The 18,947-nt window shown below is 29.2% G+C and overlaps 2 protein-coding genes across 4 annotated transcripts; both read right to left on the bottom strand.

Annotated features, from left to right (window-relative positions):
- Positions 1 to 687: 687 nt before the first annotated feature.
- On the bottom strand, positions 688 to 4,731 carry LOC127262577 (protein ZINC INDUCED FACILITATOR-LIKE 1-like). Of its 3 annotated transcripts, XM_051291323.1 has the most exons (18): positions 4,525 to 4,731; positions 4,251 to 4,452; positions 3,783 to 3,823; positions 3,557 to 3,617; positions 3,354 to 3,456; positions 3,166 to 3,268; positions 3,036 to 3,089; positions 2,881 to 2,943; positions 2,750 to 2,799; positions 2,363 to 2,438; positions 2,065 to 2,280; positions 1,888 to 1,975; positions 1,718 to 1,803; positions 1,534 to 1,641; positions 1,406 to 1,450; positions 1,241 to 1,329; positions 1,025 to 1,068; positions 688 to 944 (listed from the first exon to the last, which is right to left on the bottom strand). In XM_051291323.1, the coding sequence occupies exons 2-18, from the start codon at positions 4,435 to 4,437 to the stop codon at positions 850 to 852; spliced, it is 1,509 nt and encodes a 502-aa protein (XP_051147280.1). In that variant the 5' UTR covers positions 4,438 to 4,452; positions 4,525 to 4,731; the 3' UTR covers positions 688 to 849. The 3 variants fall into 3 exon arrangements, with proteins under 3 accessions (XP_051147280.1, XP_051147279.1, XP_051147281.1); XM_051291322.1 differs by having other exon boundaries at positions 4,251 to 4,731; XM_051291324.1 differs by having other exon boundaries at positions 4,276 to 4,731.
- A 9,618-nt stretch (positions 4,732 to 14,349) lies between these two features.
- Positions 14,350 to 17,913, bottom strand: LOC127262430 (putative B3 domain-containing protein Os03g0621600). Its single transcript, XM_051291107.1, has 5 exons — positions 17,500 to 17,913; positions 15,906 to 16,023; positions 15,257 to 15,695; positions 15,061 to 15,188; positions 14,350 to 14,831 (listed from the first exon to the last, which is right to left on the bottom strand). Exons 1-5 carry the CDS (start codon positions 17,565 to 17,567, stop codon positions 14,589 to 14,591), a joined length of 996 nt encoding a protein of 331 aa, XP_051147064.1. The 5' UTR covers positions 17,568 to 17,913; the 3' UTR covers positions 14,350 to 14,588.
- Between the last annotated feature and the right edge of the window lie 1,034 nt (positions 17,914 to 18,947).

Raw genomic sequence — 18,947 nt, 5'->3', positions numbered from 1 at the left:
TTTCTAGTAAGGTGTCAAGGGGGTCCTTAGGGCCAAACAACGCTGGGGCAGGGTTTGAGCCAAACACTAGGACATCTTCAACATCCGAGGTAGGAACGGTCTCATCATCCGAATGCTCACCTACTAACTTTATCAAATAGGTAGTTGGTCTCTCTAGCAATAACCAGGCGTCAATATCTGCCCACCATTCCTCGAATGATGGTGTGACGATTGGTTGAAATTGATGAGTGAAAAATGCCAAGGCGCCACCGTGGCAGATCAACAGAAGAGATGTCTTTAAGGATTACAATCGGTGGTGAAAGCAGATAACCAGAAATTATGAAGGAGAGTGGAAGATTGGCCCAAGATGGAGCCCATGCAAAAGGAAGAAGTAGCCCAAACGTGGCGGGAGAACCCACCAGTGTTTGTTAATGAAAAATACAAAAACACTATTGTATTTGTTGGACTTTGGGCAAGTACATCAACGGTATCTTCATATTCATATTGGCGATAATTTTAAGTTTAATAGTACATATAATTAATTATAATAAAAATAGTTATAAAGATTATACTAACATATAATTATGTTTTTTTTTTTTTTTTCTGTCAGGAAAGTTTGAATAATGTCTTAGTAAAAGAATAATCAATATTTTAAATCATAAGAGTTTTTTTCTCTTTACATTCAATTTTAATTTTTTTACCATATAATTTTTCATAAAAAAATATAATCTTTCGTTATAAAATATCAAATCAAAATACTACTATCTGTTCGTTTGCAAAGAACATTGTCCTCCTCCTTGAACAATATCATATCATCGAACCCTAAACCACCGTTGTAAAATACTTACAACAAGCTTAAATTCGATATCTTCATCTATCATAACGTTCGACTAAAAATGGTTTAAACGTCATCAAAACCCCGATTGCTTCGATAATATTCAGGACAAAGAAAACCATCAGATCGCCTGCAATAAACCAAACATATATAACATGTACTTAAATCAATCGTAATCATTCAAAGTAAACATGTGTTCGTAGAATCTACCCGGAAGAAAACTAGCTTCTTGTCGAGTTTGTGCCCAAGAAAATCTGCAAAAGAAAAGAAAAACCGGCGAACAATGTCAGCAGTACAACAAAATCGATTATCGCCTCATTCATGCGGGGACTTATAACATAACATCATTTGTCTTTTAACCAGATAGGCTGGTGTAAACACATCATCGAATCGTTGTAAGAAGGATCAAAGACGACGACGACTCACATAGTCCCTCCTCCGGCTGGACCGATAGCCTTGAAAAGCGACATTAGCGTCATCGCGATACCATTGGCAGCTCCTCTCTGGTCTTGATCCTGAGAATTTTTCAAGATTTTAGTTCGAATCGGAATTTTAAACTCGTATTGTTTCTTCCATAGCTGACTTAATTACCACAGCTCTATTTTGCAAGATGAACAGTCCTGTAACAATGGAGATCTGCAAGAAAGCGAACATACAACGTAAGAAAAAATGTCGACGTAAATCCGATGACGATACCGGCAATGTTGTCATGTATGTACCGAGAGAACGTTCTTCAACAGGGAGGCGCAGTTGAGCACGATGGAGAGCGCGATCCCGTTCAGCTTTGCTATGTAGTGATAGCTTGTCAATAGAGGAATCGAAATTATCTGCGACGAGAGGACAACATTGAATAATCGTAACGTGTTTTAAAAAGTCCCGTGTCAATATCACATCTCCGCTTACTCCGAAAATTCGACAGAGTGCTACGGGGCCGAAGATCCTCTCGACGAGTGGATACAATGACGACTGAAACACTAACAATCCGACGCCTGAATTTTCGAGGAACCATCGTGTTACCGATCAAACGATGAGAATTAAGAGATCGTAAAAATTTTGAAGTTGATCGAACATACCGGAGATCGAAAGAACCGTTCCAACATCCTCGGTTGTATAGCTTAGGCCTCCGAGTCTTCGGGGGCTCTCTGCCCACAACGAAAAGATCTGCCCAACGGAACCGCAGTTATAATTCGAAACATTTTTGCACATTTAGATTTACAGTTTTGAAAACGAACGCAATCGAAAGAATATACCTCGGTGTAAGCCATGTCATGAAGAGAGAAAATGCAATAAACAACGATGGACGACATAAGGGGCCAGTTTTTAAGAAGGTTTTCTTTTGGAGAACTTTTCCTCGGCTGGTCTTTGGTCTCTATGGCGTCATCGAATCCTTGAATTGTGACTTCCAAAGTATCGTATGAGTTCTGTGCGGACAGCTGGTTCGTCGTCGGGTGCAAGTGCAAGGTTTCCTACATTCATCAAGATTCAATAAATACTATCATTTTAAGGTTTTTTGTGTCTTAACTAGAGAATCGATGGCTCAAAACATACCGGGATCCAGAAGCAAGCGAGAGAGACGATAGCTGCGAAAATTGAAGTAATCAAGCATGGTAGGAAGTATGGAAATCTACAAAAGAAGTCGACTCGATGAGAAACCACAATAACAGATAAAGCTGGCAATGGGTCGATTTGTGTTGAGTTCGTTTCGGGTCAAATACTTTAAACGGGTTAAATTACTCAACTTTAACCCAACCCGTTCATTATCGGGTCGGGTTCGTGTTGACCCGTTTATTATTGTGTCAAATTCGTGTCAACCCATATACATAATCGGGTTGAAATCTTTGACCCAAACTCAATTACTTCGTATCAGGTCAGGTTTTGCTAGCTCTAATAGCAGAGTGTATAAACAAACGTGCAAATGAGGAAATAAAGAAGCACCTCGCAAATAGCGAATCTGATGCAAATATTCCCGGAAACTTATCTGCAGGCTTCATCCGAGTATTATCCACAACAACGTTAGAGCGATCATTCGGACAAATAAGGTGTAATCCTTATTACAATATACATACCTGAGCAAGATAGCCTCCCAAAGCCGGTCCGACGATGAGTCCTGTGCCCCAAGCTGTACTAACCTGTGCGATTTTCATGCTCAATGTTGGTAATCCTATCACCTCGGATGTATTACAAAGCCTTACAAGCTACAAGACATGTAATAACTTCTTACCGCAGACAATCCTAGCGCTTGGTACTCGTCCCGGACCAGTTCGCACGCATATGCCTGGTCGTGTAGTGAAGCTAAATAAGTGTCAAACATTGGTATGTATCACTAAAAGAGCTGTCTTGGAAGGACATACCTTTATAGGTCCGAGTAAACCGTTCAAACATCCGAGGAGAAACCTTGACACGAGAGCCATCCAAAAGTTTACACTAAGTCCAAACAGAGTATTGAACACTACCCTGTAAGAAAAGCAAAGTTAGAAACATCGTTAGATATGAAGTTGCATTGTGTGTAAAAAGAAACATGATTCGATCGATCACTAACACGGCGGCGCAGCCTACGATTATTACAAGCTTCCGGCCATATCGATCTGCAATAGCTCCCCAAATGACGGACGTCAAAGCCCTTCCAAGCATGTAAGAAGATCCTTAACAAATTGAAATCCAAGTTAAGAAAACAAACACTAGAATGAGACATTCATTAGCTAGTCGTCGACAAGATTAAGAAAATTCAATTCGAGGATCAACCTACAAAACCGGCATAATAACCAATGTCTTCTTCTCTTTTGGCAATGCCGAAGTCCCTTATCTGCACCCAGAAATGAACTCTTACACGGCATATAACTAAACTATAGATCATGTTTGGATTTCATCAATTTTATTGCAAGAATTTAACATCGTACATTGTTCTTAACACAGCCTCTGTTCTAATTCATGATTCACTGTATTGTAATGAAAAGTTTCGACTACTTACCATGAAATAAATGAATGGAAAGAGAGACGATATCGTCAGAGCTGTAATGAACAAGAATGAATTAATACAGCAGAGTAAGAGAAAAATCTAACCAAGAATCATGAAGCAACCGAACCTAATTATGTGGACAAAACGACTGTTTCATTATCATTACCAAACAAAATGACACAAAATTATGCTCCGACAATCTTACAGCTATCCGCCATGGGAGGAAACTGCGAAAAGAATCTGAAACTATGTTTTTTCCTCTTTCTAATTCAAATCATTACAAACAGATCAATTTCATTACAGCCTAAGATGTTCCCCTTCAAGATTTATCCAAAAGCCCTATCGAAATCGAACAGACAGACATCACGCCCAAAAATCCCCTGCATGTCTGAGAAGAACACTAGACAGGCAGGAACCCTAGAAATCTTACATTGTAGCTTCGATTGTGTAAGAAATGGAATGAATCAATTAATTAATTACCAGTGGAAAGAACAATAATCCATACTATGAGAACTTCCTTTATCGGCAAGCCTCTATGGATGTCTTTGCGGCGATCGACTTTGCATCCTGGGCAGCCTTCCACGTAGTAATCTTTCTGCAGCAGTGTCTGTGTCTCCGCGTACTCCTGCTCCCGCAGGTTGCTGTCCCCTTCCGCCATTGTTGTCATGTTTTTGGAGTGTTCCTTGGTGCGTCAATTGATTAATGTTATTATTACAGCACCCAGCCGCCTCCCTTTATAAATGAATATTCTTACCACATCAATAAATTAAATTTCTAAGGAACGAACTCAAATTAACAAATGCACGACGAACAAAGTTGATTTCGTTCGTTCTTCTTGGAAAGAAGACGACAAAATTTGATAGACGAAAGTTGCTCGCCGTCGATGACTTGCCTTCCTATTGCTCGCCGTCGATGACTTGCCTTCCTATTTTGCAGAGTTACTTACATTAATTACATTTTAAAACAAACCCACACCACAAACACACGCATATGTATGTACATATATAGAGAAAATTTACTATTTATTTCTTTATTTATAATAAATTTTTTTTAAATAATATCCCATTAAATATATACATTTTTTTTATATAAAAATACTCTCATATTATGTGTGTTGCATAATTTGTAGTATAAGTTTTCAAAAGTTACTCTCCCTCCCATCGAATGTTATCTTATCTTATACTTCCTCCGTTCCACTGGAATTGAACCATTTGATTAGGAACACGGTATTTAAAGTAAGGATGTTTAATTAGTTAATAATAATTAGTTATGATATTATTATATTATTTTTGTATAATTAATAATATTTATAGTTTTAAAATAAATTTAATATATATGATTAAAAAAATTTTAATATATGTTTAAATATTTAAAAATTATATAGCAATTAAAAAATATATGGAATATGGATATCATTTTGTAGAGAATAAAATCTTCTATAATACAAGTAAATATAAAAAAAAATTGTTTATTTATAATTAATATAAATTAATTTTATAAAAGATGTGTAGTTTTAAATATAGATAAAAATATTTATTTTTTTGAAGAGAGATAAAAATAAAGAGGTTTTGAGTGGGTCCTACGTCATCTATGATGTTGTATGTTATGTAGTTAATTAAGTTGATTTATATTTGTTAAATATGTTTTGGTTTAGTAATTTTTACCAAAAATAGAAATATGTCAATTGTTACGAGACAGACAAAAATGAAAATAGTGTCGATTGTAGTGGACAGAAAGAGTATATATTTATATTTGAACTCAGTGTAGGATCCACCGAAATATAAAATTTGAATTTTTAAAATTTTTGAATTTTTTTTCTTTAATTTTAATTGACTATAACATTTAATTGATTATGGTAAATATATAGCCCACGGGAGGGGATCTTCAGCACCACCCCTCCTCATGTGGGGCAGTGAAAGAGTGATGTTGAGGATCCCTCCTCGTGGCCCACATCTCTTTCTCTTTTGGTTTATTTAATACAATCTATTTAATTTTTATTTTTAATAATTTTTTCTTTTTTGATTTATTTAATACAATCTATTTAATTTTTATTTTTAATAATTTTTTGTGCATGTGGATTTATAAAATTGTGTAACGTAGATACAAAAAATTGATTCTTAACATAATTAAATTTTATCGATAGCTTGATATAATGTTTTATTATTATATTTAAATATTGTAAAATCAATTTGAATATTTATTATATATTATCTTTATGTTATCAAATTATTATTACTATATATATTTGAGAGGTTAAAGAGCTTATATCTTTAAAATAGTGTATGTATAGTTTACATAATTTTTATTAATTGAATTATCTGTTGTGAAAAAAATATATCGCCAATCATATGATATATAAATTTAAAATTGTATTATAATAGAAATAAAAAATAAATATATCAATTATATTTATTAATAGAAATGAATTTTTTCTGGATAGTTAATTCATATGATTTTAATAATTTAAAAGCAAAAACATATTTATAAAGAATATAAACAATTAATTATTGTCTTTTAATTATTTTAAATGATATAATTATACATATGTGACATAGGTAGTTATATATAGCAACAAATTGTAGATCTGATTTTGGTATGATAGTTTAGTTTTAAATCATTTTTTTCTTTTATATCTTAATTTTGTTATGTTTTTTATTTCTTTTTTAATCTAAGAACTCTTTTTTTTTTTTTTTTTTTTTTGCATATTTCATTTGGGTGAGTTTTGTTAGTATTGGTTCTTGGAGTTGATTTGTTTGATGATCTTGGTTTCATAGCTTAAATTTAAATTTGTTTGAATTAAAAATATTTATATGAGTATTGAGATGGATTCAATAAATTAATTGCTAAATATCCTAACATCAGATATTTGAGCAACTTCTAATTTTATATTTTTTATAAAGGACTAACTTCTATTAACGGGAGGATAATCAATGCTATCAGTTGAGGAGCTCTCATGAACAAGAAACAACCTTGGGAATTGCTAAATAACATAACCATAAACTCTCAACAATATGGGCCAAGGGATGTCACGGGAGTGAAAGAAGTTGCCAAGATAAGTTTTTCTATGCAACAACAATTTAATGAATTAACTGTTTTTGTGAGGAAAAGAAAAAATTGTTGTAAGAAACGCTTAAGTGAAGCCTTGTGGAATTTGTACGAGTGTTACACATCCTACAGATGCTTGTCCTACATTGAAAAAAAAAAGAAAAAGTGGAAGCGAATGCGGCAGAATTTGCACCGAGAAAAACTTATGACCTCTATTTGAGTACATTCAATCCGGGATGGAGAGACCACTCCAATTATCGATATGAGAAGCAACAATCCTATGACCCCTATTACTGTTTGCACACTAATCCAGCCCAAACTTGGATGTCTGGTTTTGGGGGAGATTAAAATTTTTTATAATACAAATAAATAAAATTTTAGAAATATATATGTAGATATAATATAAATTTATAATTAAATTATACAAATTAATACACATTTATATTATTACATTCATTACCATTAAATCAATACACATCAGAACTCTCTAAACTCAACTCAAACACAAAAGAAACACATAAATTCAAACTTACTTCAAAATTCAAATAAAAATCAAATCCAAACTCAAATTTTTCCGAACATCTATAAAGAAACACACCCTAAATGATTATACACATACAAACAATTTGTATTGGTAACACAAAAGAACATAAGTTAACACACATAGAATTTCTATGTTTTTGGAACCTAAGCAACTCTCAACCGAACATAATGACCTATAAAGTAGGTCGGTAGCATGAAAGTGATTGAAAATTTAAATTCATAACTTTATAATTATAAATTCACCTTCGTACCATTAAACAATCTCTTATGAAATTACATAAATTCTATTTGCTTCGTTGAATTTGAGTTTAGATGTGATATTTCAAAAATAAAATTAATTTTTAATATAATATTTTAAAAAATAAATATTTCATTTAATATTTTTTGAATAAATTTTTTTATGAATACCAAAAAATATTTGGGTAAAAAGTATGTTGGTTTCTTTTTTCACTTTCTCGATTCTACTTTTTTTTTTTTTTTTTTCAAACTTGTAAAGTCATAGTACATTTTATTACAAGGTTCTATAGGGAAATCAAAAAAGTAAAAATCACGTCTTACATTAAAAACCACCTTTAAAGATAATCAAATTATGATTAATAAAATTAATCAACTGTTGTGGACAGAATCAAATAATATATATATATATATAAAGATGACAAATTATTTAATATTTTCACCTAAAAATATGACATTAATCTAAGGGTTGTTCATTAGCTATATTATTTGTCATTTTCTATCGTTTAAATATAAAATATATATATATATATATATTTGTAAATATAGATCCTATTATATATAATACAAATACTATAAAAATATATTTTTATTTATATCAATATTAATATCAGATTAAAATACAAAAACAAATAATCTTTATATATATAAATATATAACCAATTATTATTAACATATAGGGTTTGTTTGTTTGGGAGTTTGGATTTTGAATTGAGATTTGAATAATAAAAATTTTGAATTTGAATAATTGTATGATGTGATATAAATAGGTGTTGATGTGATATTTTGAATGTAAAATTAATTTTTAGTATAATATAAAAAATAAAAAATCGGTGTTTAATTTGATATTTTTTAAAAAAAAAAAAAAAAAAAAAAAAGGATGAACAATGGATTTAAAATCCAATCCCAGAGACAAACACACCCATAATATTCCTTAATCTGTAAAGAATAAGTGAATACTTCTCGAGTAGACAAAAGAAGTGTATAAAATATAATCATAGCATAATAGTAATAAATATTATTGTGTCAAACTAAAATACACGATCCAAAATGAATTCTCTAATTATAAAAAAAATAAAATAATAATAATAAAAATAATAAATAATAAATAAATAAATAAATAAAATTGTGTTGTCAAGTTTAATAAACATTTATGACTAGTCCATTTTAATAAATACTAATATAGTTGGAGGGTCAAATTCAATTTGAAGTTCCTTTTCCAAATGGATGCCTAAAAGTTAAGGTAGTGTATGGTTATTATTATTATTATAAGGTTGGAAAATAATACTCCCTCTTTCTCTCCGTCCATAACAAAGTATCCATTTTTCCATTTTAGTCCGTCCCATAACAAAGTATCAATTTCTTTTTTTATAACTGTACTATCTACCTAACATTACAAATATCCTTACAACTTACAATATATTACACAAATGTCATTACTTTTATATCACGCATACTAACAAGGTTATTTTAGTCATTTCTATTTTATTCCCACTATATCTCAATATAATACTAATATTTTTAAAATTACGTGCAAAAGACAAATGAATACTTCTTTTGGAACGAAGGAGTAATAATAATAATAAAAAATGATGAGCATAAAATAAAGCATAAGTCAGATTCCACATTTTGAAATTCTTTTATTATATTTGTGGAAGGAGAATTACAAATTGAATTTGGTACTGAGTCAATACTCAATGTCAAGAATCATATAAATATTATAATGTGTTTGTTTGGGGGATTGGATTTAATTTTCACTTTTCATCCCATTTTTTTCCCTCAAAAAATATTAAATCAAACACCTATTTTTTATTTTTTATATTATACTAAAAATTAATTTTATATTCAAAAGATCACATCAACACCTATTTATATCACATCATACCACTATTAAAATTCAAAATTTTTACTATTCAAATCCCAACTCAAAATCCAAACCCCCGAACAAACACACCCGTAAAATTAAAATAATTGCCACAATTTTGTATATAAATATAATGGATGCGTTTGATGTGTGTTTAAATAATTATTCGATACGATTTTTTTATAAATAATACTAATAAATATATTTTATAAAAATGTAGAATTATATAATAAAAAAAAAAAAAAAAAAAAAAGACCTTGAAATAACAAAGTTTGATTCGCGAATTGGACTAAGAATTAAAAAATTCAACAATATGGATTATTGAAACAGTACAATAAAATTATTTTGTGGTTTAATACTATAGTTTTACATGTCATCGAACTTATCGGGTTTATAACACAAAAAAGGAAAAAAAAAAATATATGACACGATTTTTAATAAATTTATGTATTTTTTATTATTAATTTTTACTTTTTATGATAAAAAAATTACTCTATTTTCTATTTTCGTTTTTTTCATATTATTTATTTTTTAAAAAAATAAAATAAATTATAAATTTTAATTATATTTTAAAAAATTCATAAACAATAATATTTTTAATTAAATTAAATTAAATTAAATGAATTGATTAGTTTAATCTTAATCGTAATTTTACTCTATAATTATTTATATTATATAAAATTATTTTTTTTTATCATTTTTATTTATGTTATGTAAAAGTATTTATTATTATTATAATAAAATTAATCATAAATTATGATGTCATATTCCGTTTGTTTGTAGGTTTTTATCAAAATTTTATATATATATAAAAAAAATAAAACTATCAAAATATCAAAGTAAATGGAGTATTTCTTTTTTTATTATTATTATTTTTAATTATATTAAATATTAATTTTATATTTAAAATATTATATCCCTACATTGTTATGGTATCTTATTAAGGTCATAGTATTTTTTTGTGTGTGTTTTCTCGGCCGTAAGGGTAAAATTTAGGGGTGGAAAAAAAAATCGAACTGAATCGAATCGAATTTACGGTTAATTGAGCAAATTCGGTTCGAATACAAATACTGCATATTTGATATTTGTTCGATTCGGTTAATCGAACGGAATATATTTATTTATTTATGTTATTATATTTTAAATTTTATATTAAAAATTATATTCGGTTCAGTTACGGTTCGGATATTTGAAATATTTTGTAAAAATTTTGATTTAATTAGAATTTAAATTATTTTTGATATATTATTTTTAAATTTCGATTCGATTCGAATTATTTGCAAAAATTACAAATATTTTCGATTAATCGAAAATTCAATTAACCGAAATTTTTGATTCGAATACGGTTCGCAATTTTAAGTATATGTTCAGTTCGGTTCGAATATCAAATACATGTATATTCACAAATATCCGAAGCGTGTCCACCCCTAGAAAAATATGGTATTTGTGCCTATCAATTGAATGGAGCATATGAGTAACTCACATAACATCAAATTAATTTAGGAGATTGCCGTATGGACCTTTTGTGTGTGGCCCCACCGTTGCACACCAGCTTGGACCAGGCACCTAACATATATATTATAACATATAAATGGAAGTTTTGTAGCTTTGCCACTTAAATTGACAATGTTACCCTTTAACCTATAAAAAAATAACATATAAATGGAAGTTTTGCCGTGATCGCCCCGTCGTTGTTTATCCATCCTTTAACTTTTCACCTTATATAAAAATTTTTATTTTATAATTTAATTACGTTATAAAATTTAAAAAATATTATAACTAATTATTAATTATAAAATACGTCCCACCATAATTGACACTATTTTTATTTTTGTCTGTCCCGTAATAATTGACATATTTCTATTTTTGGTAAAAATTATTAAATAAAAAACATATTTAACAAATATAAATCAACTTAATTAACTACATAACATATAACATCATAAATGACGTATGACCTACTCAAAACCCCTTTATTTCTATTTTTCTTTAAAAAATAAATATTTTTATCTATATTTCATTTTTGTCTGTCCCGTAATAATTGACACATTTCTATTTTTGGTAAAAATTAAACAAATATAAATCAACTTAATTAATTACATAACATATAATATCATAAATGACGTATGACCCATTCAAAACCCCTTTATTTCTATTTTTCTTTTAAAAATAAATATTTTTATCTATATTTAAAACTACACATCTTTTATAAAATTGATTTATGTTAATTATAAATAGAAAAATATTTTTGTATTTACTTATATTATAGAAAATTTTATTCTCTACAAAATGATATTTATATTACATATATTTTTTAATTTCTATATAATTTTTAAATATTTAAATATATATTTTGATTTTTTAATCATATATATTAAATTTACTTTAAAACTATAAATATTATTAATTATATAAAAAATAATATCATAACTAATTATTATTAACTAATTAAACATCCTTATCTTAAATAATATGCCCATAATCAAAGGATTCAATTTCGGTGGGAAGGACGGAGTATAATTTTTGTATAATTAAATATAGATAAAGTAATACTCTTGCCGTCCAGCTAGAAAATATACATATTTCTATTTTTGGGCGTCCAATTACAAAATAAACATTTTATTAAATACTTCACTTTTTTTCACAAATATTCTTACTTTACATCACATCATTACTTTTACACCAAAAAATAAGGGCAAAAATGTCATTTTACTACTTTTAATTATCCACTATAATTAAAATACTACTATTATTTCTTAAACACAGCGCCAAAAGTAAATGTTTACTTTGCGTGTGGACGGAGGAAGTATATAATATTAGAAATATACTAGTATATATATAAATAGATACAAATGGAAAAACATTATAGTACTCCCTCCTTCGCACATATCATGTTCATCTTGCTGTTTTTGTTCGTTCCACATACCATGTCATTTTCTTTTTTTGAAAAATGATTACACACTTTAATCTCATTTTAAACTTTTTAATTTTATTTTTTTAAAATTTTAATTAAACTAATTAGTTATCTTAATCTTAATTTATAATTATTTATATTATAAGATAATTATTTTCACTAATACATTCTTAATTATCTACTAATTACATCCTTTTTAAAATATCGTATCTATATTGTAGCAGACACGCGGAGGTAGTATTTTATTTAATATATATTACAATTTTTTAAATATTTATAAACAATTGTGTGAAATAAAAAAAAAAAAAAAATACACTATGTGAACAAATCTTAATCTAAAGTAAAATAATCAATACACATAAGGTTTCTTTCTTAGGGGAGTGGATTTTTTTTGGTGGAGTTTGGGAAAAAATGGTTTGAATTTGGTATTAAAATAATATTCGATTGAATATTTTGTGAAAGAAAAAATATATAGTATTTCTTTTCGAAAAATACAGTTTGGAGAAATTTGATTAAAGAAAAGATATCCAAAAATGAATATCTCTACTACATTTTATATTATTTTCTCTCTCTGTCACATCTAGATACTCACTTTTATTTTATCCTCGCAACAAAAAACTCATCCCAATTTTTTTGTTAATTTTTATTCTCATATTTATATATATATACATATATTAATTTTTAATTATATTTTTTTATTTTAAATTAATTTTAATATAATTTTATATTATATAATTGTGTTAAAATTTATAATTATATTTTACTCAATGAATTAAATAATTTTTTAATATTAATTAGTTTAATAAAATTAAATAATTTGTATTTATATTTTTAAAAAATTTAAATTAATAAAAATATATGTTCAATATTGGTATTATTTTGTAAAATAAAAATATAATAATAACTTCAATATAAATTAAAAAAACAAAATACATATAGTATATACATCATATATGTGTTGTCATGTGTCCCAAAGAGTTGCTCTTAGTATATATTTAGATGAAACCATTCCATAAATATTATTAAAAATATACAATATATACATTAATACAATTTAGTAATTAGTAAATATCAAAAAATATATTAGTAAAATAATTATGATTTAATAAAAATAATTGTAGATTAAAATTAAAATGACTAAATAGTTTAATTAAAATTTAAAAAATATAAATTATAAATTTTATAATATGATTAAAGTGTATGATTATATTTTTTTTAAAAAATGATATTATATGAACAAACGAAAATAAAAATATGAGACAAATTAAGTAAGACAACCAATATACTCCCTCCATCGTTCAAATTTATACTCTTTTTTTTTGTCGTCCAAAAATATTTTTAAGTAAAAAATAATTCCACTTTTGTATTTATTTTTATTATAAAAAAATTAATAATTATTATTCACTTTTATTAAAACTCGTGTGTGATCAAATAAGCAGACGTTTGCCTGACGAAAAGAGTACTACTTTCTCTAAATTGAAATATTTATATTTAAATAACATTTGGTATAATATTTTATAAAAAAATACTATCATTTAAATAGTAAAAATTTAACCAAAAATAAAAATAAAAACACACCCACAACAATTTAAATAAAAATAAATATAATTTTCTATTAAAATTTCAAGAATAATTATTTTTGAATATAAATTCCAAAAATCTAATTAAAAATAATTACAATAATTTTAATCTCGAAAAAGCATCAAAGCATTGCACGACCAGTCCAGTCCAGTCCAGTCCTGCCACTCTTCCCTGAATCATAATTCTGTGCACGGCACTGCACTGCAACCCCCAAAATACTCTTTTTTCAGACCACTCCACTCATCATGTTTCTATTCATCATTTACAGACAACAACGTAAAGCAAAACTGTTGCAAATTACTCCCATGGGAATCCTATGTTAGAGAGAGAGAGAAAGAGAGAGAGAGAGTAGACACCAAATATATTATAAATAAATTAAAACCCAATTTTACATAGCCCCAACCCAACCCAACCCAACCCAAAACTACTACTAATATAAAATAAAAACCAATTTTACAAAGCCCCAAATTCCAATCCAAACAATTGAAATGCATTCCCTAACAATCATATAATACTCTTAACAAATTCATGCATGAAAATTAACCAATGGATGAATATAACACATTATAAACACTGCTCTCTATCTTCGTCGTCCAAATCTATAGGAGGAGATGGGAAGAGGATGAACTCACATCATCTAAGAAAGGGAGACTTTGAAAGAGAGACCAATCTTGTTCCTCAACTCAAACCTGCAATAATCCCCAGGTTTCACAGACTTTTCACGGAAGAATTTCACCAAACCTCTCGTGATTCCGATTTTTTTCGCAGCCAGCGTCAGGCCCACACGCCACGGCTCCTTTCCCAGCCATATTGTAGCCGAGGCTCCTGAGGCCGATTCAAGTCGACTCATGTGGACCATCCAGAATTCTCTTGGTATTGGCTGCAACAATGTCGAACAGATTCAAATTAAATATACAATGCAAGTGAATGTAACATATAACGATTAATTTGGTGTGCTCTACGCAGATTTTAAGCTAATATGAACATTGTCGTACAAGGGCATCTGTATGTTCGCAAGCACTTGTTAGAATAGCCACAATTAAAGCATATATCGACGTATCCATATAGTTTGCAATTACTTATACAGAGCTGCGTAACAATGAGCTTACCACGAAACCTTTCCGGATGCAGTTTTTAGTGAGCATCACTGAGAATGAAGGGTTGCTCCCCCTGGTTTCTCTCGGCAGAGATTCGGGTGGGACATTTCTTTCCGTAGCACGACTATGATCGCTATTTTCTGCATAAATCAATATGTTATATGGAAATGATTGAAAAATTGAAGATATGTTTAGTAGAGGTGCTAACCAGGTTCAGATTCAGATTCAGATTCAGATTCAGGTTCAGGGTCAGGGTCAGATTCAGATTCAGTTTCAGTTTCAGTTTCAGGTTCAGGTTCAGGTTCAGGTTCAGGTTCAGGTTCAGATTCAGATTCAGATTCAGATTCCACTTGTGTGTCTTCGACAGATTCTTCATCATCCATGCTTGTCTCAGTAATTCTCTTCCGGCAACCGTTTATTGCAAATATTTTTACAGAAAACACAGACTTTCCGAGATAAGAAAAGACTAGAAAATCACCATCTGCAACTGAGTTTTCTTGCACAAATTCTGGCCAGCCTTTTTCGAAGAACCACTGTCCACAAAGTTGATGCATATGAACTTGCCATGACCCTTCAGACGACGCTCTCAAGAAGACATTTGTGGGTATGTTTCTTCCAAATTTCTTGAGAAACTCGAGGGGGATTTTCTAATTGAAAAAGAAATTTTTATTAAATCTACCATGTTTAAATTAAATGCATCAAGAATATCAATCTAAACTATCACTGTGAGTTCTAAAACATACATATCAACATGGCTAAATTAAAAAATGAAGATTGTCTTCTTCCACATGAGTGAAAATCGAAAGCTTCACTTCCTATAATCAAATGATAATCCAGAGATAAGAGATAAAAAGTACCACGCTATTAGAACACGCAGCAGGTATATAGATTACGAAGAACTCGGGTATATCATTCCAGTCACGAGTTTCTTCACCTGATTCCGCCCTCCCTTTTCCTCTATCACCATCCTCACTACTGCATCAGTTAAAACCACCAAGATTAGAGTCATTGAAGAAACAAAATGCTCACTTTGATCAATTAACATAATAACAAATTTCGAACACAAAGGGGTATGACAAAGTTTGGAATTTCTGATATCGTATGGTCAATACACACATTGTTCGATCATTTAAACATCAAATCTAACTGCCAGTACACAATCACATCATCAACTGGCTGTTCAACAAGTGCATCCATATGCTGTGTAGCATATTCAAATCCCATTAGGATATGTAAAATCAGTCTAATACTCTAATTGACACAGAGACTGATGGAAGAATCGTATAATGGATAATTTCCACAAAGTTGTCTCCTACTTTCACATTATAACCAAAAAATAACACGTTTCAAATTAGAATGTGCTTAAAAACAATGAAGGCAATCCCAAATCTCTCTGAGTACACATGCCAATTTCAAGTGTGAACTTGCGACAATTAAGGGAAAAGTAGAACAATAAGTTGTCAAGAACAACCTAACGAGGTATGTATAAGCCATTAATTGCCCTACATATCAACACAAATACTTTTTAGTAAGATTTGTCCGTCACTCGAGCACACAATCGAAAATTTTCAAGAGGCCCCCTATCTTGAACCTACTCCAGCATTGAACAAGCACACATGCTTTAATCTAGAGTTCTTAGTTATGAGCTTCCAAAAAGAGATGTTCAATTCATGGAACTTCGGTGTATTACATAATCCCTCCTCAAATTCCTTTGGTTACCAAACAGATATCAAATTTCAAGGCTGTTCTTACTGTATCTCTCTTTGCTCTAATTTCACAGTAACCACAAAAATAACATAAAACGAAATACAATGGAAGATCAGCTGATATAAATTTTTTTGACTCTACAACAAACTCTGGGCTAATAAAACCCCAACAATCAATCCCTCTTACACAATAAAATACATATAAAACAATTATAATAACCAAAACAATCGCTGTACGAATTACGAAGATATGCCAAAGCAGGAAATAATTCTTTCAAGAAATAAAACCACTCCCAAAGCAACACCAACGGCAACGCACGCCCGATTTTCAAGACGATCGCAGACAAAGATATATATATATATATAATACATAATTAAAAAAATTAAATAACCCTAAATAGGAGACATTGCTTTGCTAATGAGTTTCTCATAGCAACAGTAGTGAGCGCATGTAAATTTGTGATTTGTTCTTCACAATTTTTAGTTCAATATTTTATTTCTGAAACAAAATTATCACATTGATACTAATCTTTCACACAAATCAATTTTGATCATTAAACCATTTTCACCAAAAAATAAAAAACTTTGAAAACAAAAACACAAACAGTCCATAATTCTACCCTACAATCATCAGTCCAAAAGAGAATAAATTATTTTTTTCGCGGCAAAACATGATATCAAAACAATGTACAAAAACCAAACACAAAAGAACGTATCCCTCTCTTGTGTTTCCAAGTCTACTTACAAATTGTTTGAGGTTTTCTTCCTTGGGCGCCCTCGCGCTCTCCCACGCCCCGGCTTCGCGTTCGCCATGCTCGCTCTTTTAAATTTTCACGCAAGATACCCTAAACCCTTTGGTTTTTGCCTCGTTGTTAAGACAACCGTCAGTCCAGCCTTCAAGCTAGACCTAGACTTGCCCATTCGGTTTCGAACCGTCGGTTCGAACCGCCGGTTTACGGTTTGAACCGGCGGTTTAGCTTTTTTGTTTTATCTCTCACCATGGCAGGGGCAGGCAGGCGCACAGAAAAGAAGAAAGAGAGGAAAGGAGGAGAAGGACCGAGGTTGGAAGGAAAAGGGAAAGAAATGAGAGGAACTGAGGAAGAAGGAAGGAAGAGGGAGAACCTGTTTGTGGGCGTCAGGCGCGGCTGCGGGCCTGCAGCGTCCGTGGAGTTGGGATGTGATGCTGAGTAGATATTAGGATTAAATTGTTGCATTTTATAATAATATTATTATATTTATAATTAAAATTTAAAATATAATAATAATACTCCATCTGTTCCGTAACAAAATATTTATTTTTTTATTTTAATCCGTCTTATAACAAAGTATCCATTTCTTTTTTTTTAATAACGGTACTATCTACTAACATTACAAATACTTATATCATATATACTAATAAGCTCATTTCTATTTTATTCATATTATATCCTAATATAATACTAATATTTCTAAAACTATGTATAAAAAGCAAATAGATATTTAGTTTCGGGATGAAAGGAATAATATTTTAATTATAGTAAATAATCAAAATAATATAAAGATGTATTTCAGTATAAAAATAATAATATGATAATAAAATAAAAAACATATTTTTTTAAATAATTATTTTTATAATAAAAGCGTCAAATGTGTTTGTTTGGATGTTTGAATTTTGAGTTAAAATTTAAATAGTAAAAATTTTGAATTTGAATAATTATATGGTGTGATATAAGTAGACGTTGATGTGATGTTTTAAATATAAAATTAATTTTTACTATAATATAAAACATAAAAAAATAAATATTTAATTTGATATTTTTAATAAAATAAAATGGAATAAACAGTTAATTTTAAATCTACTCCCCAAAGGATTTATGAATCTACAGAATAATTATTATTAAAACAATTAATTTCCTGTCGCGGTGCATGGCCATGCAAAGCACATGTGTCCGTAGTTGGACAAAATCTGTCAATCCCTATGCTTATCTATGTCCGAACAGTATCTGAATAATAGCTTTGACCAAAATGAGACTAGAGAAATAACTTCAATGTCAAATATTATTTTAATATCAAATTTAAATTATTTTTATTTTTAAATTACTCAAAAGAAATAAATTCATTTGTTATATAATAATAATTATTTTGTTAAATTTATTTTCACTTTTTCTTTTAGTTTATTTGTTAAATTTATTTCATTATTAATTTTAGCAAAGT

The sequence above is a fragment of the Andrographis paniculata genome, unplaced genomic scaffold (genome assembly GCF_009805555.1).
Source record: "Andrographis paniculata isolate CXL003 unplaced genomic scaffold, ASM980555v1 Contig65END, whole genome shotgun sequence".
Taxonomy (NCBI): Eukaryota; Viridiplantae; Streptophyta; class Magnoliopsida; order Lamiales; family Acanthaceae; genus Andrographis; species Andrographis paniculata.
The sequence above is the reverse complement of the archived record's forward strand: the minus strand, read 5'-3'. Positions and strand labels throughout refer to the sequence as shown.

Excerpts from the sequence above, each read along its gene's own strand:
- LOC127262577 (XM_051291322.1), bottom strand. The coding sequence starts at position 4,437 with ATGACAACAATGGCGGAAGGGGACAGCAACCTGCGGGAGCAGGAGTAC. Across the intron at positions 3,824-4,250 it reads GATTATTGTTCTTTCCACTG|CTCTGACGATATCGTCTCTC; the intron begins GTAATTAATTAA and ends TGTTCATTACAG. Across the intron at positions 3,457-3,556 it reads TTATTATGCCGGTTTTGTAG|GATCTTCTTACATGCTTGGA; the intron begins GTTGATCCTCGA and ends CAATTTGTTAAG.
- LOC127262430 (XM_051291107.1), bottom strand. The coding sequence starts at position 17,567 with ATGGCGAACGCGAAGCCGGGGCGTGGGAGAGCGCGAGGGCGCCCAAGG. Across the intron at positions 15,696-15,905 it reads CTGCGTGTTCTAATAGCGTG|AAAATCCCCCTCGAGTTTCT; the intron begins GTACTTTTTATC and ends TTTTTCAATTAG. Across the intron at positions 15,189-15,256 it reads TGAATCTGAATCTGAACCTG|AAAATAGCGATCATAGTCGT; the intron begins GTTAGCACCTCT and ends TGATTTATGCAG.